The 23,836-nt window shown below is 54.9% G+C and overlaps 1 protein-coding gene across 2 annotated transcripts; it reads left to right on the top strand.

The window, feature by feature from the left end:
• The first annotated feature begins 1,711 nt into the window (after positions 1–1,711).
• On the top strand, positions 1,712–23,832 carry Palm (paralemmin). Of its 2 annotated transcripts, XM_050123326.1 has the most exons (9): positions 1,712–1,865; positions 12,684–12,735; positions 13,028–13,108; positions 13,366–13,496; positions 14,940–15,090; positions 17,065–17,086; positions 18,547–18,606; positions 20,125–20,256; positions 21,946–23,832. In XM_050123326.1, the coding sequence occupies exons 1-9, from the start codon at positions 1,861–1,863 to the stop codon at positions 22,467–22,469; spliced, it is 1,158 nt and encodes a 385-aa protein (XP_049979283.1). In that variant the 5' UTR covers positions 1,712–1,860; the 3' UTR covers positions 22,470–23,832. The 2 variants fall into 2 exon arrangements, with proteins under 2 accessions (XP_049979283.1, XP_049979282.1); XM_050123325.1 differs by lacking the exon at positions 20,125–20,256.
• The last annotated feature ends 4 nt before the right edge of the window (positions 23,833–23,836 follow it).

The following is a 23,836-nucleotide window of genomic DNA, read 5'->3' as shown; positions in this document are numbered from 1 at the left end:
TCTCTGTCAGGTTAAACTAGTCTGTTTAGAGTGAGACCTTGACAAATAAAAAGTCTGAAAGAGGAGCTGTAGAGGTGGCTTGGCGGTTGAAGTGCTAGCTCTCCTTCCAGAGGACCCAGTTCAGTTCCCAGCCCACAGGGAGGTTCACAATAGTCTGTAACTCTAGTTACTCCCTCTTCTGGCCTCTGTGGGTACTGCACGCACAGGGCACACATACACAGGAGCACACCCAGAACACACAAAAATAGAATTAGCTGCTGCTGGTGGCGCGCACCTTTAATCCGAGCACTCAGGAGGCAGAGGAAGACAGGGCTCTGTGAGTTCAAGGATAGCCTGGTCTACAGAGCGAGTTCTGGGACAGCCAGGGCTACACAGAGAGACAAGACCACACAGAGCAAGCAAGGGAAAGGTGCAGCCTGCACACTGGGCGGGGCTGTTGCTTCCCCATTTCCTTCTGCTTTGATGAACAGTTGTGAAATGTAAAACCATCTTGGTTCACCTCAACTGCCAAGCTCACAGCAACCCCCAAGAACACTGTATAGTCTTGAGAAACGCAGGGAGGTTTTCAGTTTTGATCTGGGGTATGTGGGAACCCTGTGAGTATTAGGGCTGGGGAGGGAGAGAAATGTTTCCCAGTATCTCAACCCTCCCATATGCCCACTGGGGTTTTCTCTCTCTCTCTCTTTCCTTTGTAGTTATTTGTTAATTAAGTTATTGATTTAATTAATTTTGTATTTTTGAGACAGGGTTTCTTTGTGTAGGCCTGGCTGTCCTGAAACTCACTCTGTAGACCAGGCTGTCCTCGAACTCACAGAGATCCACCTGCCTCTGCCTCCTAAATGCTGGGATTAAAGGTGTGCACCTTCATCACCTGACTGTCAATAATGTTTTGACACATAGCATATAGCCTATCAATACTGATAAAGTTTTATTGGCACACGACCACATCCACATGTCTCCTCCAGCACCTTTGGTGTTCATGACAGAGAACAGTCCTTGCAGCGCAGACTATCTGGCTAACAGCACTGGCAATGTAAAAACCCGCCAAATCCACCGGACCCTCAGTGTGTCCTGGGCCCCGTTCTAAGAGCTGTTAACCCTCCAGCAGCCTAAGGAGGTGGGATGGACAGAAAGACAAAGAGGCCAAGAAAAACACAGATCCTAACCCAGGAAAGATAGACAGGTGTGGCGGCACAGGCCTGGCCGAGGCGGGGATCCTTGTGAGTTTCAGGCCATCCTAGTCTACGAGGTGGGACCTGGACAAAAGAAAACAAAAGCAAGGCTCCTGAGGACGGGAGCCCAGGGTATCCTTGGACCTCCACGTGCACACAAGGTGAACACACACTCTGCAAAACCAAGCCAAAAGACAACTATTCTATCATAAAAGCGAGTTTTGTGACACACTCTCCCTGCTCCGTCCCGAGGCCTAATGAGTAACTGTTTAGAGCCAAGGGGCTGCAGTCCAGGTAGGAACGCAGGAGCAAAGTCTGAGTTAATCCGCTACCTCTTCACAGCTCTCCCGCGTCTCGGGGCTCCACTTCAGGCCCTGAACTGTATCTGGGCTCTTTTCCTCCCATCCAGAGCTCAGGGTAACTGGGTCCGGGATCTGGGCGACGCTTTGGGGTGCAGCTGCGCCGGTGGGGGCGTCTGTTGCCAGCAGGAGGCGCGCGCGGGCGCGCGGGGTGCAGGGAGCGCGCAGAGGCGGCGCGCGCACGAGCCCACCCGGCCGCGCCCGGACAATACCCGGCGCGCTGGGGACTATGCCCGCGCCGGGGCCGCCCCCGCTCCGCGCAACCCTGGCCGCCAGGCCCTAAGAGTCGGTCCTGCCTCGCGCTGCACCGCCCACGGACCTCGCGGGAGATGGAGTGAGTACCCGGCCACGCGCGCTCCGCCGCCCCAGGCCCCCAAAGAGAGACCCAGAGGCGAAGAGGGGAGACCGTTCCCAGCTGCAAAGGGGAGGGATCGAGCTGGGCCGCGCGCTCCAGGCCTGATCCCCAATCATTCTGGGGGGGGGGCACCCGGATTGCACCCACACATCGCTCGTAGGATGCAAAGGAGAGAGGCCCATGCTCCCGCAAGACCCTTCAATCCAAGCTGGGCCACCTGTGGGTGGGCGGCCCCCGAGAGCCTGCGGGATCTCGGGAGTAGTGGGGGGACCCTTCCTCAAAGGGCAAGGTGCTACCCGCCTCCCCTCCCCCATCTTCGACTCGCGGCTTCTGGCGCTTCTGTCGGTCCCTCCTGCGTCCTGCCCTCCTCGTGGCCTCACCGGGGCCTGTAGCCTCCTGGCCAAACCGATTCCGGCCCATTAGATGTGGTCCTGAGTTGCCACTGGCTTGAGAGGTGGATTTTCGCGGAGAGCTAGGCGGGCGGTTCCCTGTCAGGGGCTCTAATCTATTTCTCCCTTTCCCTCTTAAGCATGCTCCCCGCCAGGAAAAGGGGGGGACCTGATGGTGTGACTCAAAGGGATAACTGGTTCAGGTTGAAAACGGTGGCGGTACCCAGTGCACAAATCCAGACTGGTGTGAGCTGCGGTCTGTTTGTGTGGGTCTGAGAGAGATTGATGGGCAGTGGAAGATTTTGTACACAGCCGGGAGCCAAAAGAGCATGTACGCTCGCTCATTCAGGCATGCGGTCCCCTCTAAGCAATGTGAAGGTGTCCCCCAAGCCCCCCCTACTCCCACAGGTGGGAAGGATAGGTGCTTGAGGGGTGTTGAGGAAACATCGCCTAGGTCACAAACCCGCCTGCTTGGTGACTGGAGTAGTGGCACCCCACGCAGGGCCCCTGTCCTCATCCCAGCCAGGGTTTGGGACATAGAAGTCCAGCCAGCTTGGCTGGTGGCTGCTCCCCCTGCCTTTCCCTCTCTGGGTGTGTTTTGTACGAGACAATTTTCCTCTTGGGATTAACCCGTGACCCACCACACCCACCGGTGGGTGGAGACTGGCTATTATATCCCTCCCTGGCCAAGAAGGCTAACTCCCAGTCCTTTACTTCAGAAAGCCCAGACAAAGGCCTGGCTGCTCCCCTCCCCGCCCTGGGAGCCCAGCCAGGGTCTCAGGGGAGCCAACGCCCGGATTGCCTGCCCCACATCCCCTGGCTTGTTTATCTGTTCAGCTGACCTGGCCCACGGGAGCCTCTGACAGCAGGGACAGGCCTGGGTGTGGCAGTGGCCAGGGGCTCACTGACAGATGAGAAAACTTCCCACCCAGAACAGCAGAGGAAAAACATTTTTCTGCATTTCGGCCTCTATTGTTTCCTATTCTTCTAGCTCTTTCTTTCCCACTGGCTCAGAGGGGTCTAGGTGCTGCACCAGAGCCACACAGCACTGAGACCCTTAGCACCTGCTTCAAGGTTTTTGTGGCTTCTTGACATGGGCCTCTCCCTGGGTGGGCGCCCAGTCGGTTACTGGATTTGGAGTGGGTTCAGCAGGAGATTGGCCCGTGTGACCATGAATGAGGGATTCCAGTGGACACAGGGTGGAAGGAATTTCCATCTGGCCCTGGCCGACCCTCATTTACCACAAGGGCTGAAGGAGAGGGGTGTTCACCATGCATTTTAAAGATCAGGGCTTGGCAGCCCACGCCTCCCAGCACTCAGGCAGCGGGCGGATCTCTGTGAGTTCCAGGCCAGCCAGGGCTACATAGAAAGATTCTGTCTCAACAACCACAAAAAGCCCTTTAAAAATTGAGAAAAAGAGCCGGGTGTGGTGGCACACACCTTTAATCCCAGCAGTCAGGCAGAGGCAGACTGATCTCTGAGTTCGAGGCCAACCTGCTCTACAGAGGGAGTTCCAGGACAGCCAGGGCTTACACAGAGAAACCCTGTCTCAAAAAAACAAACTAAAAAGGTATGCAGTAGAGAATTAAAAGAGAGGACTGGAGAGACGGCCCCCCTGTAAGAGAGCTCACTGCTCCTGCAGATGGCCCAGTTTGGTCTCCAGCACCCACATGGTGACCCCCAACTCCAGTAATGCTAGATCCAGGGGATCCCACACCCCCTTCTGGCCTTCCCTCCTGCCCCAGCCTCCTGGAGTGCTGGGGTGACAAGCATGAGCTACCAGAACGGAAACGTTGAAAAGGGAAGACTTCTGTGGGTGCTACCTGGATCCTAACCCCACCTCTCCTCCCCCCCCCCCCCCCCCCCCCCCCCCCCCCCCCCCGCTCCACCCTACCCTGCGTGCCTGTGAGTCTCTTGGTGGCTGTGCCAGGTCTACCCTGATCACTGAATGCCAAGCCAGCTTTGGTTTTCTCTGTCTGTTGTGTTGCTGAACTTGCAAACTCTGCCTCACATGTCAGCCCGCTTAACTCTGGGGTGTTTGTCTCCAATACAAGGGAATTCAGTTTGAAATTCAAGAAATTTCTGGTTTGGTTTGGCTTTTATTTTTTTTCTTTAAAAAAATGATTTGTGTGTGAGTGCGGAAGAGTATATGGATTCAGGTGTAGGTTTTGGGAGTCAGTTCTCCCCTTCCACGGTGTGGGTTCTGGGGATTGAGCTCAGGTTGTCAGCGTGACAGCAAGCCCTCTTACCCACCAAGTCATCTAGTTGGCCCCTGAAATGTGAGTAAAGTTTATGCATCTAGAGAATTTTGTTGCTGTGTTTTAGTTTGTTATATTATTTATTATTTTTGTGGTGGGGCATGGTGCATGCCTGGAGATCAAAGGACAACCTGCAGGTCATTCTGTCTGTCCCCCATGTGGGTTCTGAGAATCAAACTCAGGGCCTCGGGTTTCGCAGCAAGCACCTTTACCTGCTGAGCCATCTTGCCAGAATTCTGCCTATTCTCCTTGCAATTTTAATTTTTTTGAGACATGTAGACCAGAATGGCTTCAAACTCACTACATAGCCAAGGAAGACCTCAGCTTCTCCATCACTGCCCCAGCTTCTCCATCGCTGCCCTAGCTTCTCCATCACTGCCCCAGCTTCTCCATCACTGCAGCTTCTCCATCGCTGCCCCAGCTTCTCCATCACTGCAGCTTCTCCATCACTGCAGCTTCTCCATCGCTGCCCCAGCTTCTCCATCACTGCAGCTTCTCCATCGCTGCCCCAGCTTCTCCATCACTGCAGCTTCTCCATCGCTGCCCCAGCCTCTCCATCACTGCCCCAGCCTCTCCATCGCTCCTGCCTCAGCTTTCTGAGGTGTATCACCACATTCAGATTTTCTTTTAAAAGAGCCTTTTTCCCCCTAAGGTAGCCTTTTACTGTGTAGCACAGGTGACTTCCAGTTCTTCACCCTACTGCCTCGGTCTCCTAGTCCACGAAAGATTTTCTATTTTGTGTTGTTCCTTTCTACGCTGTCCTTTTCTGTAAAAGATTCTCCAGGAGCCGGGTGGTGGTGGTACACATCTTTAATCCCAGCACTCGGGAGGCAGAGTCAGGCAGATCTCTGTGAGTTCAAGACCAGCCTGGTCTACAGAGTGAGTTCCAGGACAGGCACCAAAACTACACAGAAAAGCTCTGTCTTAGAAAACAAAAACAAACAAACAAAAAAAGATTCTCCAGAACCTGAGGCAACAGAGGCACCTGCTGGCCAGACTAGTGCCTGCAGACAGACTCAGAGAGACAGCCTTCTGTGACCTGTGCTTGGACCCCAACCCCACAGGCTGCAGAGCCACAGTGTCTGTGCTAAAGGGACCAAGGGCATGGCGGGGCCAGGCGAGGAGGGCTTGTGTCTGGAGCCGGCGTCAGGCTGCAGAGGCCATCTGTCTTCTGGAGGTCTTACACCAAGAACGAGGGACAGTCAGAGCATGGTGAGGGAGCCCCAGCCCAGCCCTGAATGACTGCGAGAAAGTAGCCCGTGGAGCCAGATGTGCAAGAGCAGCTGTGCAGGGTGTGGTCCAGCCTGGGTGCCCAGCAGAGAGGCAGAGACTGGGGTTTTGTGACACCAGCACAGAGAAAAAAGACCATGTCCTTTGTCTTTTCTCTCTCTCTCCTTGTTGCTTGGTTAGTGTTTTCATTTTTGTTTCGAGAGATGGTCTGTCTATGTCCTGGCTGTCCTAGAAGTCTCTTTGTAGACTCACAGAGATCCACCTGCCTCAGCCTCCCGAGTGCTGGGAATAAAGATGCACACCACCATGCCCAGTGGGCTGGAACTTATGGCACATTGACTGGCCAGTGTGCTCCAGAGATCCCGTCTCTGCCTCCCCAGGGCTGGGACGACAAGCCAGGGCCACCGCGTCCGTCTTTTTATGTGGGTGATGGGGGGGGGGACTTAAACTCAGGTCCTTGTGCTTGTGCCGCAAGCCCTTTACCTGCCAAAGCCATCTCCCCGGCTCCACCTTGTTCGAATCCTCTGTCCATAGGAAGTCTGAGGGCAGGACCAGGAGGGTGGGGGGACCCCAGCCTGTCTTTGGCTCGGCCTTCAGAGGAAAGGTTTTGTGCCTGTAAATATGAGCTGATGAACACATTGTTAAATCAGCGACATGTCTCTGGCTGGGGGGAGGAAGGGTGTGTTCTGACCACAGTTCACCTCAGCCGTCAGGGCAGGGCAGCGGGAGCTTGAGGTGGCTGGTCACACTGAGTCCATAGTCAGGAGACAGAGAGATGGCCCAGGGCCGCAGCCTGTGGACAGGACTGCCACAGTCAGGGCGGGTCTTCTCACCTCAGTTAACCTAATGTAACAAAATTTTCAGGGGTTTACCCTGTAGTCTGTCTCCATGGCGATTCTAGAACCTGTCCAGTTGACAGCCACTATTAGCACATTCTCCATGATTTGTTAAAGTTTTTTGTCTGTTTGTTTGTTTGGATGGTTGGTTTTTGGTTTTTCAAGACAGCCTCTCTGTGTAGCCCTGCTAGGCTGGCCCAGAACTCACAGAGATCCTCCTGCCTCTGCCTCCCGATGTAGGTGGAGGCCGCTTGTTTGTTTTCCTGCTGCCCAGGCCCAAAATAATCACAACAATAGCTTAGGCTTCTTATCTTCTTATTAACTAAGTCTGACATCTTAAATTAGCCCATTCCTATTATATTGTAAAACCACAATGAGGCTCTCAGTTTACCAGTATGGTTTCTGGGCGTTTGTCTCCTTTGGCAGCTACATGGCGTCTCCCTGACTCCACCTGTCTTTACTCTGTTAAGCCATTGGCCAAAAGCAGCTTCTTTATTAACCAATGGCAGTAAAACATATTCATAGCACACAGAGGAGAAATTCCCGCATCATCCTGACAGCTGGGATTAAAGACGTGTGCCACCATGTAGATCTTTTTAAATTTATGTATAGGTTGGAGAGGTGTGTCTTGGTGGTTAGAGCTTCCAGCTGCCCTTCCAGAGGACCTGGGTTCAGTTCCCAGCACCCACGTTAGGCAGGTCACAGGCATCTGCAACCTTGTCTCCAGAGGATCCAGTCAGCACATGCACACTCGTGGTACACACGAACTCACACAGACACATGAGAAAACAGAATAAATAAGTCTTTTTGTTTTTGTTTTTGAGACAGGGTTTCTCTGTGTAGTCCTGGCTATTCTGGAACTCAGAGATTCACCTTCCTCTGCTTACCAAGTGCTGGGGTTAAAGGTGTGCACCACCACCACCACCTAGCTATAAATGTCTTTTAAAAATCTGGAGTAAGCCCGGCGGTGGTGGTGCACGCTTTTAATCCCAGCACTTGGGAGGCAGAGGCAGGCGGATCTCTGGGAGTTTGAGGCCAGCCTGGTCTACAAGAGCTAGTTCCAGGACAGGCTCCAAAGCTACAGAGAAACCCTGTCTCGAAAAACAAAATAAATAAATAAATTAAATTAAAAAAATAAAAATCTGGAGTATTTTGAGCACTGATAGACTCAGGTGGAGGATTTTGTGCCTGGTTCTGTATTGGTCCACCCACGGCAGGGGTGTGCGGCTTGAGATGCTCCTGGGCAGAGAGGCCCCTTGTACACCACTCCTGGCATCACGTTACCTGGGCTCCGTCCCCAGCACCACAGGAAGCAGGGGTGGCGGCACACACTGTCACCCCGGCACTGGGAGTCAGAGGCTAGAGTGAGGATCAGGAGTTCGAGGTCATCCTTGGCTCACAGAGGCCCATGGATGTCCTGGGTTACCTGAACCCCATTGCGAAGAAAAGATAGCTCTGAATATATACGAGACAAATGCATTTTGTGCTTAAACTTGATCCCATCCGTTTCCCTCCAGGGGGCATTCAACCTACATATTGATGCCAAGTTGTTCAGCTGTCTCCTCTGTCTCCTCTAGAGCCCTGTCAGCCTGTGGGTAGTGACCCAAACAACACTTTCACTGAGGTCTCCTCTCAGATATAACAGTAGCCACATTACAGCGGTGATGACAGAATTTTATGGTTGGGGGTCACTGCACATGAAGAACTGTATTAATGTGTAGTGGTATTAGGGAGGGCGAGAACCACTGCTCTAGAACCTTCCGTCACCCCAAAATGTAGCCCACACCCAGCAGCAGTCACCTTATCCCCTTCTAATCTTCCGGCACCCTTGAGTCCCCAGTGGGGTCGCCTTGCTCTTCCCTATGGCTGAGTGCTCCCCTGTGGGTGGTCCAAGCTGCGTCCACCCAGGGACACTAATGGCTTGCATGTTAGTTTGTAACACTGTGCTCAGGGCGTTGGGCATCCAGGCCCCGCTGTAGATAGTTGTAGGTCCCAGCAGTCACTTGGACTCACAGGACAAGTGTCCCGTGGACTACCTCCCCTGACCAGGCCTCGCCGCTCTGCGGTCATTGAGTAGCTGTGTCCAGGAGCTTGTGGATACAAACACGCCGTGTTCAGAGCAGGTAACAAGTGTTAGGACGGTGCCTGGTCTGCAGAGATCTGGGGGCGTCTGCACCAAGTGGGCAAAAGGGCAAGAACCAAGGCCCTGGGGTCACAGCGGGCACTACTGGAAGTGTTGTGGGGGGGTGGGGCTTCTGGACCTTCCACCTGTGAGGACCAGGGCAGGGCCCAGCCTCTCTGCCAACTGCAGGTTAAGGCCAGTGCATCTGTTGCTCTGGCACTGGTCGGCACTGCTCAGCGGTGCCTGAGGCTGCTGGAGCCTGGAATGGGAGATTAGAAAACTCCCTGGAGGAAGAGGCTGTGCCCAGTTTTCTTTGGAGGTGGAAAGGCTGAAGGTGTTCAGGGCAGGGAAGGCCAATCTGACCCTGACCGCTAAGGTTAGGTTAGGGTTTGGAGCAGGCTTGAAACCTGAGGTCTGAAGTTGTCAAATACTAGGAGCCCAGGAGACACAGGGTGCCCTGAGATTGGGGGGCAGCAGACCGGTGGATTGGGCAGGCGGAGGAGAGGTGACCGGCTGCTCTCCTTCTCACCTGCCCTGTGACCACCCCCTCCTGACCAAGGTCACCATCAACTCTTTCCTTTCATTTAGCTGCAGGAATGTTCTGGGCGCTGGGCTCCACGCCTGACCAGCTCCATCCCTCTCATTGCTGTCCTGCTGGGTAGTGGAGCTGTCTAGGCTGTGGAGGAATAAGCCTGAGCAATCCCCTCATCTCCTATCCCTGCCAGATCCACCCTGTCCGCTGTGTGACCTTGGGCCTGTTGCGTAACTTCTCTGGGCCTTGCAAAAACAAAACTGGAAGCCAAGGCTTGGGCTCGCTGTCACTGGCTTCCCATTATCTCATCTGGAGCTGAGTTATCTCAGGAGCTCGGAGACTACGCCCTCCTTGGTCCGCAGCCACCCACCCCCATCAGCGGAGGAGCCCAGATCCACCCCCCAAGTGCTTTAAAATGATCCCCAGAAAGGGCGACTCCTTGAGCTGCAGGGTGTCAACAGCTCTGGGACAGTGCCCGCCGTCCACAGAGGAGCCCGCAGGTCACCTGTCCAGGGACACAGCCCTGCACAGAAGGGCAGCCCATCTCACAAGTGGGGCGCGTAAGACCTTTGGGGATACGGCCTCTGTTTGGTCATTCCGGAGGGGCTTTTCTCAGTGACTTACTGCTTCCTCACTCTGTAGCCCAGGCTAGCCTCGGCTTCCCAAGTGCAGGGATGACTGGCATCAACCATTATACCCAGCTCCATTTGCACGCACACACACACAACACACACATAATAAAATGAATACATGTTTTTTTCTTCAAAACGGCTCTTCTGTGTAACTGTAGCTGAACTGGAACTCACTCTGTAGACTAGTTCTGTAGGATCCCTGACCTCCTGCATGCTTGGGGATGTCCGCCCTCTCTGCTTCAGCCCCAGTCTCTTTTCATTCTGTATTTTGAGACCAGATGTTACCTAGTTTTCCGACTGGCTTTGAGCTCACTGTCCTCCTGCCTCAGATCCTCTACTGCTGGAATCACGGGCACGGGCCCTGCGATATGACTTGGGTTTAATGATATGCATATTTTCCCCCTTAACCTTCACTGCCTGGTCCAGACCCTCCCCAGAGAGATGGGTGGGAACGCCAAAAACCAAAATGAGAGAAAAGGCAAGGGCCTTGTCACCCTCCAATCGACACCCCTTCTCCCCGCTCCAGCCCAAAGCAAGTGGAAGCCTCACAGCCCCTCAGCGCTGGGCCGGGGAGGGGTGTGTGTGTGTGGATGCTCAGCGCAGGTCCCTCCTCCACACTCAGGGCCTCGCGTTGCCATGGGAACAGCGGGGTTGCCAGGGCGACCGCCTCCCGCGGGCCTGCCATCCATCACAGCAGTGGCGCCCGGGGGTGGGGAGGGTCACGGGAGGGGCTCAGCTGCGCGCCTGTACTTGTGACTGGGCTACTACGAAGATCTGGGGACCGCTGGGCCAGAGGGATGGAAGCTAGCTGTCTTCTTGGGACGACTGAGAACATTGTCTCTATGCCGACTGCCTATGTCCACCTGACTTCCTCGTCCATGCTGGCCTGGGGACACTGAGCGCCTTGTCTCTACCAGCCCAGCAGCCACACTGCCCCTGTGCCCAGCCTGAATGGCCACCGGATTCTTTGGTGGGGGAATAACACACTGGGTGTGTAACTCCCCGCGGCCCGTTTCTCCCGAGGGTCTTGAATCTTTTCAATTTTATTTTTAAACAGAGCCTCTGGCTGGCTGGGAACTCACTCTGTAGGCTGCTGCTGCCTCTGGGTGCTGGGATTAGGAGTCTTGGCCCTCTCCCCTGTGCCCTGTTCCTAGAATGGAGGAGGAAATGTGGGGTACCACAGGAGCAGCACCTTGGCCCCTCTGCGTGTTAACATTGGGCCTTGGAGAAAACTCGCCAGACTGGGAGACCAGGGGATGCAAAGGTCTGGGTAGAAGAAGCATCTGAGTCTCAGTGGCTGAAATAGACTGAGCGAGGGGGAGGAAGGAGGGGCAGGGAACCAGCAGGTAGATAGATGACAGATATGTGGGTAGGGAGGAAGGAGGGGCGGGGAACCAGCAGGTCGATCCGTGGGCTAGGCTGCCTCAAGTGGAGTCTCAAGAGGGTGTGCGAGTGAAGGGGAGGGCTGGGCTCTGATCAGTGCTGTGAGAAGCTCGGGTTGTTGGGAGGAGGCTCCCACCAAGCTGCATGGAGCCTTTTGGATGACAAAGGGAAGACAGGAAAGTCAGGCCCAGTGCGTGACCCAGGTGAGGCAGTGGTTTCGAAGGCTGAGGCCAGTATGGGCAATTTAGTGCAGCAGTGTCTTTCTATAGAAATCAAGGGGCACGGGCCTTTAATCCCAGCACCCAGAGGCAGAGGCAGGCGGACCTCGGAACTACGAGTTCAAGGCCAGCTTGGACAGCCAGGGCTGTTAAACAGAGAAACCCTGTTTAAGAAAAAACAAACAAACAAGCAAAACAAAACAAAATAAAAAACACGAGCTGGGTGGTGACTGAGGAACGACACTCAGAACTGGCTTCTGGCATCCACACCTATCTGTATCCATGTGTACAAATTCATGTAACACACACACACACACAGTAAGAAACAGGGCTGAAGGTGTGGCCACCGTGGAGCCCCTGCTTATCACATCCAAGGTCCCATCCCTAGGCCTGTAAAAATAGATAAATCAGTGTGTGCTCACTCCACCAGGCCCCTGGGAGGCACTGAGAAGGGAAGGTGCTTCCTGCCAGGAAGGGAGCAGCTGGATGGACAGGGTCATCTGCCAGGGCGTGGGAGCCAGGTCATTTCACAGGCCTCAAGTGAGGTCACGAAACTGAACCTGAAAGTGAGGGCTGGGGAGGCACCGCTGGCTCCATTGCCTGGGCGGATTTGGGTGAAGGCTCTCCTCTGTAGGGCCTGCTGGACCGCCTCCCTGTTACAGTCCTGGACAGGCTCAGAGCTGGGTGTATCTCCTGCTCCTGAGTTGCTCAAGTGGGAAACTGAAGCCCAGAGAGGTACAGGGAAGCCTGAGTCCAGGCCAAGGGTGTTGAGCATGGCTGTAATTTCAGTCTGTGGAGATAAGGCATCAGGAAAGTGGGGGTGGGGGGCTGGGGGAGGTGCCTGAGGCTAGCCCCTGCCGCCTTGGCTTTGCCGATGCTTTGCCCTGTGTTCTGGGGAGACGCACGCTGTCTCTGGAATCTTGGGCTGTCATTTAGTTTGCAGGGATGGGAGGTTGAGGGGGAGCTAGGGCACCCTTGATCCTCCCTGTGTGTGATTTGGTCGAGAGGAGGGTCCCTGGTGGTCATCTTGATAGATCTTCTAGTCTTTCCTGGGAGGTGACGCTCGCTCTATTAGTTGATATCAAGCCTAACAGCACCCTTTCCTGTCTGCATCCCAGCTCTCTAGGCCTGGAGGTCGCACCTTATGGGGGTCTAGGGTTGGCGGCTGTCCTCTCTGACTTTGTCTCCTATATTCAGGGTCCTGGCGACAGACACTGTGTCCCAGCAGGAGCGGCTTCAGGTCATCGCAGTGAGTTCCTCCCATTGTGGATATGAGGTCATGAGTGGGTTGGGAAGGATGGGGTTCCAGGATTCTTGATGCACAGTCTGGGGCTCAGAATTTGGGTACAGCAAGCAGAGAGTTACCTAGGGGTCCCCAGAAATGAAAAAGACAAGTGGGGGAACTGAGGCTAGCATTTGTCACAACCTAGGCCCACAGTCAGCTGATGCTGCTATGTCCTAGCTGTGTTGTGTACAGTTCATAGGGGTTCTTAGTCCTACCCACCAGGGGATGCGGCCCTGACCTGGTCCTCCACTCGCAGGAGAAGCGCAGGAAGCAGGCAGAGATCGAGAGCAGACGGAGACAACTGGAAGATGACCGGAGACAGCTGCAGCATCTTAAGGTGGGGTCGAGGGGGGAGGGGAGGGGTGGGGCTCTGTTGGGAGCCCTGGTCTTTGGGATGGACCCTGGTCTGTGTGGGGCCTACGTAGGGCTACTGGCATGTGTGACCCTTGGAATGGTTTGGGACTAAGGTCACTGGACTCCAGCCTGACCCTGACTGACCTCATTCATAACCCTAACCTTAAAATGAATCCTAACCCTGACTTTGATCCAGTCGTGGCCTTGCCTGGATTCTGAGCCTCTTCCCTGCCACCCTAGTCCAAGGCACTGCGGGAACGCTGGCTGCTGGAGGGGACGCCGTCCTCGACCTCTGAGGGCGATGAGGACATGAGGAAGCAGATGCAGGAGGATGAGCAGAAGGTCCGGGTCCTAGAGGAGTCCATCGCCAGGTGGGCAGTATGGTCTGGGCCTGGGGACACTTGGGGACCCCGCATCAGGGATGGGCATGTGTCTCATTGAGGGTCACACAGCGCCCAACCAGTGTGGCTGTGGACACAGAAGCTGCCTCCTGGAGGAAGGGAGGTACCACCACCAATCTCCCTGAGGGCTTCCTGGCGCCAGCCCAGCTGGGCCTGCAGGAAGCCATAGAGGGGTCCGGACAGGGAGAGCAGCCTTTCGCCGTGGGGGCTGTAACAAAACACGAGTGTTTCCGGCAGGCGGCTGGTGGGGGTCTGGCTGGGAGAAGAGGGGTCGGGGTAGAAGGAAATTACTAACTTCTACACTGTCTGCCAGCAAGGAAGGGACGCCCATATGCACTCAGTCTGGCCATGAGAGACCCTGACTGTGGGGTTGGCTGAGATTTCCCTGTCCACGTGGGGAGCGGTATAAAGATAGCATTTGGGGCCTTCCTACACGTTAAAGGAGCTATGTGCGATCAGCGAACTCCCCGGGCTTCTGTTTTCCTTCCTATGAACCAGTTAGGGATCCCGTTGAGTGTTTTGTGAGGTTTTGGTTTGATTTTTGCCTGGCTGGTGAAATCAAAGACTAGGATGAGCCCAGGACAAGGCTCCGCCTCTGGCCACGCCCCAGCCCCTCACTGGGGATGCTAGGCGGGGCTCCACCCTGACCACGCCCCCAGCCCCTGACTGCCCTCCCCCTCCTCCTCTTTTAAAAATTCTTTGATTTTGCTTTTTTGAATCTGATTCTCTGTAGCTCAGACTGTCCTAAAACTGGCAGCAATCCTCCTGCAGCGGCCTACCTAACATTGCCTGGCTCTGCCGTAATTGGTTTTTTGGGACTTGTTTGTACCGAACTCTTCTGATGCTTGTGATAATGACACACAATTTTCCATTGTCCCTACAAAGCTCACCCTTCCTGTCAGTTGTAAGTGGGAGAACAGGGAGGGGAGTCTGAAGCAGCTTAGCACACAGTGGACTCAGCCCTGCTGCCTGCTGGCTGGGAGAGTCACAGAATCACCAGGCCTACAAAACAACAAAACATAGACCTGTTGAGATCACTCAGAGGGTATAAGGTGCTTGCTGCCGAGCCCGAGACCTCCACACCGCTCACACAAAAAGCTTGGCATTCCTTTAATCCCAGCACTTGGGAGGCAGAGGCCAGCCTGGTCCACAGAGCAAGCTCCAGAACAACCAGGGCTGCACAAAGAAACTCTGTGTTTGTTTTATTTTTTTTTTAAGATTTTTCTATTGTTTTGTTTTTGGAGACAGGGTATGTGGAACTAGCTCTTGTAGACCAGGCTGATTTCAAAATCACAGAGATCCGCCTGCCTCTGCCTCCAGAGTGCTGGGATTAAAGGCATGCACCACCATGGCCCGGCACCAAAAACCTAAATTTGAGGCGCCACCGTGTGTGACCTTTCTCTCTCTACAAAGGCTCGAGAAGGAAATTGATGTCCTGGAGTTTGGAGAGGCAGCGCCAGCCGCTCCAGAGGAGAACTCCGCAGCCCGCAGCCCAGTCCGGCCCCTGTCTGCAAGCCCAGCCAAGGAAGAACAAAAGTCAGACGCCCTGGTGAATTCTCAGCAGGTAAGAGGCTCCTAGAGAAGCCAGGTCCTGGGTGACCGGAGAGATACTGCTTGGACAGACTCTGGGGTCCGTTGCCTCTGTGTGGAAGCCACCTCTGTGCCTGTGTGCTGGCAATTCCGTGGCAGCCAGGCCTTGGCCCCAAATGGAGCCCACCCTCAAGTTTTCCGTTCTACTGCTTTTTTTTTTTTTCCTTTTTGAGGGGGGTGGTGCTGTGCACTGAACCCAGGACCTGAGTCGTGCTGGAGTAGTAACCAACAATGATCCATCCTTAGCCTAACATCTGTATGTTTAATTTTATCTGTTATAGTCTCCTGGGGAACAGAGGTCCCGCTGTGGAGTCAGTTCTGTCCTTTAACCTTTTTTTAAAAAAATATTTATTTATTATGTATACAATATTCTGTCTGTGTGTATGCCTGCAAGCCAGAAGAGGGCACCAGACCTCATTACAGATGGTTGTGAGCCACCATGTGGTTGCTGGGAATCGAACTCAAGACTTTTGGAAGAACAAGCAATGCTCTTACCCTCTGAGCCATCTCTCCAGCCCCCTGTCCTTTAACCTTTATGTCGGTCCCAGGTCTTTAGATTTGGTGGCAAGAGCATTTGCCCTGTGTGATGGAGGAAGGTCATTTGCTAATAAAGAAACTGGCTTGGCCCATTTTATTGGTTAGAACATAGGTGGGAGGAGTAAACAGAATAGGATGCTGGGAGGAGGAAGTGAGGTCAGACTCTGCTCTGCTCTGCTCCTGGAGAGACCTGACAGCTCTGCTCTCTGGAGCAGAGACACCATGCTCAGCTCTCCTGGGTAGACTTGACAGCTCTGCTCTCTGGAGCAGAGATGCCAGGCTCCGCTCTCCCAGGCAGCTCCGACCCAGGATGGACGGAGGCTAGAATCTTCCTTGTAAGCGCACCTTGGGGTGCTTACACACATTATTAGAAATGGGCTAGTCCAGGTGCGAGAATTAGCCTGTAAGGGCTAGAGTTCATGGGCCAAGCGGTGTTTAAATGAATACAGTTTGTGTGTTGTTATTTCGGGCATGAGCTAGCAGGCGGCTGAGGTGCTGGGGATGCAGCCCCACCGCTCTTATTTCAACACCTGTGAGCCACCATCTTGCTGACCCGAGTTTTGGATCTTTTGAGACGATTTCTCACTTGTGTTGCTCAAGCTGGTCCACCTTGGCAAGCCTGCTCCACCACACCCAGCTGGCTATGTTGTTTTTTATTTCTCTGTTGTGTGGGTGTGATGTCTGTGTGCGACGCTGGTGCATATGTACACAGAGGCCAGCAGGGACCGTGTGACTGCCTCAGTGTGCACGTATGTGTGTGTGTGTGTGTGTGTGTGTACACAAAGGCCAGCAGGGACCTCGTGACTGCCTCAGTGCGCATGCGTGTGTGTATGTACGTACACAGAGGCCAGCAGGGACCATGTGTCTGCCTCAGTTGAGCTCCACATTATTATTATTATTATGTTATTTTATTTATTTGGGGGGGGGCAGGGTCTCGCTGTGTAACCCTGGGACTCACAGAGATCCTCCTGAGTGTAGAGATTAAAGGCATGAGCTACCACACCTGCCCACAAATAATTTTTTTTAAACCTCCGTTTGATGGACGGAGGACCAGACTTAGGGTCTGCCAGCTGACCAGAGGGGCAGGGCCGGCCGAGGACGCGCTCACAGCCTGTGTATGCTAGGAAGGAGCTGTGCTGTCCAGCCCTGGTCTGTGTGGATCTGAGCGCCGTGGGACACACACCCTTCCCCCGGAGCACGAGGATGGCGGGCAGCCTTCCCAGAGCGGGCGGGCTTTGAAGGTTGAACTGGAGCTCTTAGGCACAGGTTGACAGAATTTGCTGGAGACCCCATTAGGGGTTGAGCCTGTCTCCCCAAGACTCCCAGCCCCGCAGGCCCATTCATCAGCTGGGGGTGGAGCTTAGGGCAGTGAGGGAGGCGGAGCAGCTCTAATCCTTCTCCTCTTTTTCAGATGCCGCTGGGCACCCCGAAAGGTAAGCTTCCAACGGGAAAATGCGGCCTCTGGTGCCCTCTGGTGATCAGAGGTGGGATGGCGGGCAAGCGTGAAGGAGCTAGTGTGGAAGCTGGCTGGGGCTGATGCCCTGGGCTAACCAGTTCACAGCCAACATCTGTAAAATGTCACACCCGACACCCCAGTGTTGAGGACGCCAAGGCGGCAGGATCTGGGCTCTCTGGCTGGCCGGTTTTATCAGCTAATTTCAGGGATGGGAGGTGGCAGACAGCTCACAGCAGCCTGTAACTCCAGCCTCAAGGGACCTGGCAGGCAGACACACCTAATTAAAATAGAGTAAACTCAGAAAAGGTGGAGAACGGCCGCGGATGCACAAGGTGTCAGGTTCAGGCTTCCATCTGTGCATGCACACTCCTGTACTCGCCTCAGGAGTAAGTATATATACCACACACGTTAAAAAGAGATACCAGGCGCACACCTTTAATCCCAGCACTCAGGAGGCAGAGGCAGGCGGCTCTCTGAGTTCGAGGCCAGCCTGGTCTACAGAACAAGTTCCAAAAATATAAGTATATGTGTATGTATACTCACATGTGTCATATATAAATACACTTTTTAAAAGCAGAGGCTCAGGCAGCCTGGCTGGCTTTAGACTCAGTGTATAGCCAAGGATGATCCCCCTGACAACTGGGAATAACTATGTGGTGCCAGAGATGGGACCGGGAATTCCTGCAAGTCAAGTGAGCGGTCTATCCACTGAGCCCCAACATAGCCATATTTATTTATTTATTTTTGAGACAAAGTCTTCATCCGCATAGCCCAAGCTGTCCTGGAACTCACTATGTAGACCATCCCCAGCCTCTGGCATGCAGTACCACGCCAGCCCAGGTCTGTGTTTCCTGCCCAGTGCAGCTGGTGTTGCTGGCAATGCGGCCTTAGGGCTCTCTGGCCTGATTTACTGTTAATTATTCATAGGAGATTGTCTCCCGGTCTTGCTGTAGAATTAAAAATTAATAATTAAAAGAAAATCCATGCAGGCCTCTCAGGGATTTTGATTTTTGTCTGGATAACGAGAAGTCTGTGGGGTTCAGCTGGGCTGGCTGTGGGGCGAGGGACCCTGGGCATGCATAGGCCTGGGGTGCAGGTCATGTGTTGGGGTCTGGGGTTCAGGTCATGTGTTGGGTGTGGGATTCAGGTACATGTGTTGGAGTCTGGGATACAGGTCATGTGTTGGGGTCTGGGGTTCAGGTGCATGTGTTGGAGTCTGGGGTTCAGGTGCATGTGTTGGGGTCTGGGGTTCAGGTGCATGTGTTGGGGTCTGGGGTTTCAAGTGAGTCAAGCAATCTGTTAGTCTGTATGCGGGACTTGGTTGTCTGTGGACCAGGTATTTTAGGTCTGTATTCATGTTCCTGGAGGGATGTTTTGAGGTGATCGTGTGATCTTGTCTCTGACTCCATCTTGTTTTCCACCCTGCGCCCTGTGCAGAGAATCGCATTTCCTCCACGCCAGTGCGGACTCCGGGGGGATCCACCATGATGAAGGCAGGTGGGTTAGCCCCTCCTCCGCACCCTGGTCTGGCAGGGTGGGGTTCACCCAGACCTCAGTATCCATCTGCTTGGCTGCAGCACATCCACCCACCGGCCAGCATGGGGGCTCTAACCCAGCGCCCAGCGGCTTCCATTCCTAACCTCAGCACACAGGCTGAACTCGCTTGCGTCAGTTCCTGCCTGCTCCAGGATCCGTCCCAGCATCACACTGACTTCACGTGGGACCTGATGTGTTCTGTCCTGGGGGAGGGAGGGCCGCAGGAGGCCTAGAATTTCTTCTTTTTTTTTTTTGTTTTTTTTTTCTTTTTTTTTTTTTTTTTTGTTTTTTTTTTTTTTTTTTTTTTTTCGAGACAGGGTTTCTCTGTGGCTTTGAAGCCTGTCCTGGAACTAGCTCTGTAGACCAGACTGGTCTCGAAATCACAGAGATCCGCCTGCCTCTGCCTCCACAGTGTTGGGATTAAAGGCGTGCGCCACCACTGCCCGGCTGGCCTAGAATTTCTTGCACAGGGTTCAAGTTCAGGAGGCTAGGGACGTTTCTTAATTGAGAAGGTGCCACCAGATGCGGTTCCTCCCGTCCCCCCAATCTCTTCAGCCAGTGACTTTGAATGGTGCACACCCTGCCCAAGTGAGTGGGGCTGCCCTGCAAGCAGTTATTTAGGTGCAGAGACGAATGATTAACTTACAATCAGTTATTCATTCAACAAATGCTTACGGATCCAGGCATGGAAGACGGGGAGTTGGTATTCTGATTGGTGCAAGTGGCCTTCCAATTAACCTGCGGAGGAAAAGGAGGGCGAGGACGTTGCAAGAAGGGCCTCTGGAAAGAGTAGGACTGCTCACTCAGCTGCATGCTTACGAGTGCCCTCTGCTGGCTGCACAGAGAATAGACACTGGCCCGGCCTGGGTGGGTGGGGTGCTGTGTGGGTCAGCAGGGGACCGTTCTAGATGTTTCTGGAGGTGACTGTGAGGGAGAACGAGCCAGTGGAGGTGGACATCGGGCTACAATGGAGCCCTGCGGACCCTGTCTGGGTCAGTGTGAGGTCGACTTGGGATACTAAGGGTGGCCGTTAGGGCTTGGCATTTTCCATAGCGCCATGAGGAGGCTTGTTGGTGGGGGACACACACGGTCAGTGCCTGCCTGGACAAATGCTGTTCAGATTCATCTCATGGGGCATGGTGGCGCTCGCTTTTAATGCCAGCACTCGGGAGGCAGAGGCAGGCGGATCTCTGTGAGTTCGAGGCCAGAGTCTGGTGGCTCAGTAGTGCACAAGGACATGGGGTCCTGAGGGGGACGGAAGCGCGGGCTGTGGGTTCTGAGCAGAATACTGACTTGAACCCTTAGCATTAGGAGCTGTGGAAGGTGTAGAGAGGAGAGGGCCACGACTGGGTGCTGTGCCCAGTGTCTCCAGTGTGGCTGGCATCGCTGCTTGGCTTTCTTCCCTGGCTTGGTCATAGCCCGGTGGGGGGCGCCTGAGGGAGGAGGAGCCTTAGGGTAACCCCGTGCCTCTCCTGTCAGCCATGTACTCGGTGGAGATCACAGTGGAGAAGGACAAGGTGACCGGGGAGACCAGGGTGCTGTCCAGCACCACACTGCTCCCCCGGGACCCACTCCCTCAGGGCGTGAAAGTCTACGAGGACGAAACAAAAGGTATGAGAAGCCACGCCTCCTGCAGGGGCACCCTCTGAGCCCAGGTCGCCCTCCCAGTCCGTTATTCAGAACCTGGGCAGTACGCTGGGCACTGAAATGGAACCTAGAGGCAGCTTCAGCAAAGCTCAGACCTGCCACTCAGAGCCAGCGTGAGAAGGGAGCTTCTCAAGAGGCCCACAGTTGCCAGCCAAGAGAAGGGAGCAGCGCGCCTGGCAGGAGCCAGTTGGTGCAAAGGCTACAGGGGAGAAGGGGCCGTGGTCTGGCTGGAGGGGTACTGGGAGCTGTAGAAGAGACTGGATTTTTATGTGCTGGTGGTGCTGGAGACAGAAATCAGGCCTCCAGAAGGCTAGGCCAAGGCTAACAACTAAGCCACGCCCCTAATCCTCACTGGAGATTCTAGGCGGGACTCCGCCTTGGCCACGCCCCCAGTCCCTCACTGGGGATTCTAGGCGGGGCTCCACGCTGACCACGCCCACAGCCCCTCACTGGGAATTCTAGGCGGGGCTCCACCCTGACCACGTTCCTAGCCCCTCACTGGGGGATTGTAGGCTGTTCTTTCCAGCTTTCCTGACTGGTTTTCTAGGTGTTTTCCAGGACTAAGCTGTGGGGAAGTCATTTTGAAGGAACTAGGGTACATCTAATCAGGGACGATTTTAGCGGGAGCCATAAAGTCCAACTGGTCCCATTCTGATTTTTAAGCAATAAATACATATCCTGTATTTCTTTTTACAATGTATGGTTTATGAGGTTTGGTCCTTGGTGTACAATAATTCTCTCTGCTTTCAGAGCATCCCATAGCCCAGAAGAAGCTCTGCATCCCTACAAGCTTCTCCCCATTCGGTCCCCAGCCCCCATCACTCATACACCCACTTCTGGTCTCAGGACTTCGCTGTTTGGGGCATTTCCCATCATGGAGTCCCACACTATGTGGCCTTCTGTGTGAGTTTCTCAATGAAGAATATCTTAAAGGTTCCTCCGTGCTACAGTGTATTCTAGAACTTCCCTCCTTTTCACATGATACCCTGTGACATGTGGAGGAACCGTGCTGTGTGTCTTGGGCGCGACTGTTTAAGGATGGGTGTCCCTTGCACAGTCCCTCTCACACTCTCCCTCTGCTGCTCCACCGTCTCTTCTCTCTGGGGACCCGGAACCAGCTAGACTGGACCCTGGCTGCTTAGCAACAGCAGGGGCTCCGTTTCTTTGGAGACTGATGGATTCTCATCTCAAGAGCCCAGGCCCATGGGAGAGGTTTGACCCTGCTTTCTTCACCCCAGTATCACCAAGAGGCTAGCCAGACACAGTGGCTTCTCTTCCGGAGGGTGGAAAGCTGACATCTGGGGAGGGTAGCCCTGAAATTTCCTGGATTCCTAGGGCCACCCTGTCTCCTTTCCCCGCAGTCTAGGATCCAGGAGGAGTTTGCCAGGTGTGTTTTTGGGGCTGCAGACAATTGGTCCCCTTGGTGAGGATACTCTTAGCTCACCACAACTCAGAAAGCGAGTCAGGCCTGTAGTGCACACAGGAAGCCCGAGGCTAGAATTGCTGGGACTCACTGCAGTCCTTCCTTGGTCCCCTTGAGCACTGGGACACCAGACATGCACAAGAGCTGGCTGTCACAGTGGGGTCTCCTACAGTCTCCCTGCCCTGCCCTTGCATTTCCCCAGCTGACTCTCTCCGTATGTCCCCACACAGTGGTCCATGCCGTGGATGGCATCGCTGAGAACGGAATCCAGCCGCTAAGCTCCTCCGAGGTGGAGGAACTCATTCACAAGGCCGATGAGGTCACACTGAGCGAGGCAGGGTCCACAGCCGGGCCAGCGGAGCCTCGGGGACTCGCAGAGGATGCGACCAGGACCACACCGGCAAGGAGGGAGATTACAGGAGTTGCGGCTCAGCCAGGAGAGGCCACATCGGGCCCACCAGGCATCCAGCCCGGTCAGGAGCCCCCAGTAACCATGGTCTTCATGGGTTATCAGAATGTGGAAGATGAAGCAGAGACCAAGAAGGTACTGGGCCTGCAGGACACCATCAAGGCTGAGCTGCTGGTGATCGAAGATGCAGCCACCACCCCCAGGGAGCCGGCGCCGCTCAATGGCAGTGCGGCTGAGCTCCCAGACACCAAGGAAGAGAACCAGACCGGGCCCTCAGCCACTCCCAGTGATGCCCAGGATCTCGACATGAAGAAGCCTCGCTGTAGATGCTGTTCTGTCATGTGACCCGTCAGGGGCGCTCCCGCCCCCATCCCCGTCCTAAGCTCCACACTCCACCCAGCAGCCCGGCCCTCCCCGGCGCCTGCCCACCCTCACCCTCTGCCTCACGGGCCCCAGACACGTGTGTGGTCCCTATGCACCTCGAGTCACAGATGGGGGGGGAGGCTCTGTCCGTCACCACTCTCCACACTCACCCCAAACCTCTGAGCCGTGCGTCTTCCCTTGGTGAGAGACAGGCCGACCCATCTCAGATCTGCTAAGAATGGGGACCCCCCTCACGCCAGGTCACAGCAGGTTTACACTGGCGACCCACACCCATCATGGTCTCAGCCTGGTGTCCCCTTGCTGCCCCAGGCCAGCCTGTCTGTGCCTTATTGCTACTGAGGGGGACCTAAAGAGAAGGTCTCCCTGACCAATGTGCCAGCGATATAATGTGGGCAGATGGGGTGAGGCCACACTTCTTTTGAGACTCAAAGTCCTAGGGTGGAGGACGGGCACCTGTGGATTCCCCCCCCCCCAGTAAGTAGCAGAGCTCAAAATGGGGATACCCCTTTACTGGTGATGGAAACATCACCCCCAAGATGGGGTCATTGTTGGCAAGGCCCCACGTCAGCCAGTCCCTCTCCTGGGTCCCCCCTACCATGCACACACTGGGCCCTTCTTCCTGGTGCTAATTTTGGGACCCTTGGAGTCACCTCTGCACTCTTGTCTAGTTGGCTTGGACCAGGGTCCCGGTTTCCCACACACACCGTACCCCAGCAATCGGGGGGTATGTCTGCCAGCACTGCGGAGCCTAGCCTTTCCAGGCAGGTTTAGGTCGCCCCACACACACCTTGGGTGGGAGTAAGGGGATCCCCCATCTGCCACCTGGCTAGACAGGAGCCACGGCAGGGGATCACCCACCTGTGGGCAGGCAGCAGCAGCCACTTTAGTTCCAGAGGCGCTGCCCTGCACACAGACACTGGCACAACCCTTTCCTCCCTCACTGGCTTTGCAGGACCACGCCCGGTCCAGGTCCCTTTCCTTGGGACTCCAGCCCGGTGTGTAGGGTGCAGGACCACCTGTGGGGCCCTGTCACTACCCGCAGCTGCAGTAGGGCACGCAGAGGCCACAGGGTCTGAGTCCTGTCCTTCCTGTGGCCTGGAGGAGAAGCGCTCTTCCCTGAGGGGTGACCCGTGGCTACGGCCATGGTCATGGCATCCCTTCCTCTTCCTCCTCTGAGTCTGCCTGAGTCCCTCGAGCCCTGAGCCTCGGCTGAAGTGCCCTTGCTGCCCCCTTCTGCTTTTGACTTGTGACGAGGCCCCACCCTTCACCCCATGTTCTTGACTTTCCCAGAGAAAGAAATTTAAAAAAAAAGAAAGAAAGAAAAGACA

The sequence above is a fragment of the Alexandromys fortis genome, unplaced genomic scaffold, assembly GCF_014885135.2.
Source record: "Alexandromys fortis isolate MF-2015 unplaced genomic scaffold, M_Fortis_MF-2015_v1.1 scaffold_221, whole genome shotgun sequence".
NCBI classification, from domain to species: Eukaryota; Metazoa; Chordata; class Mammalia; order Rodentia; family Cricetidae; genus Alexandromys; species Alexandromys fortis.
Note: the sequence above shows the minus strand (reverse complement) of the source record. Positions and strands in the feature narration are given on the sequence as shown.

Excerpts from the sequence above, each read along its gene's own strand:
- Palm (XM_050123326.1), top strand. Across the intron at positions 12,736-13,027 it reads AGCGGCTTCAGGTCATCGCA|GAGAAGCGCAGGAAGCAGGC; the intron begins GTGAGTTCCTCC and ends CTCCACTCGCAG. Across the intron at positions 13,497-14,939 it reads CTAGAGGAGTCCATCGCCAG|GCTCGAGAAGGAAATTGATG; the intron begins GTGGGCAGTATG and ends CTCTCTACAAAG.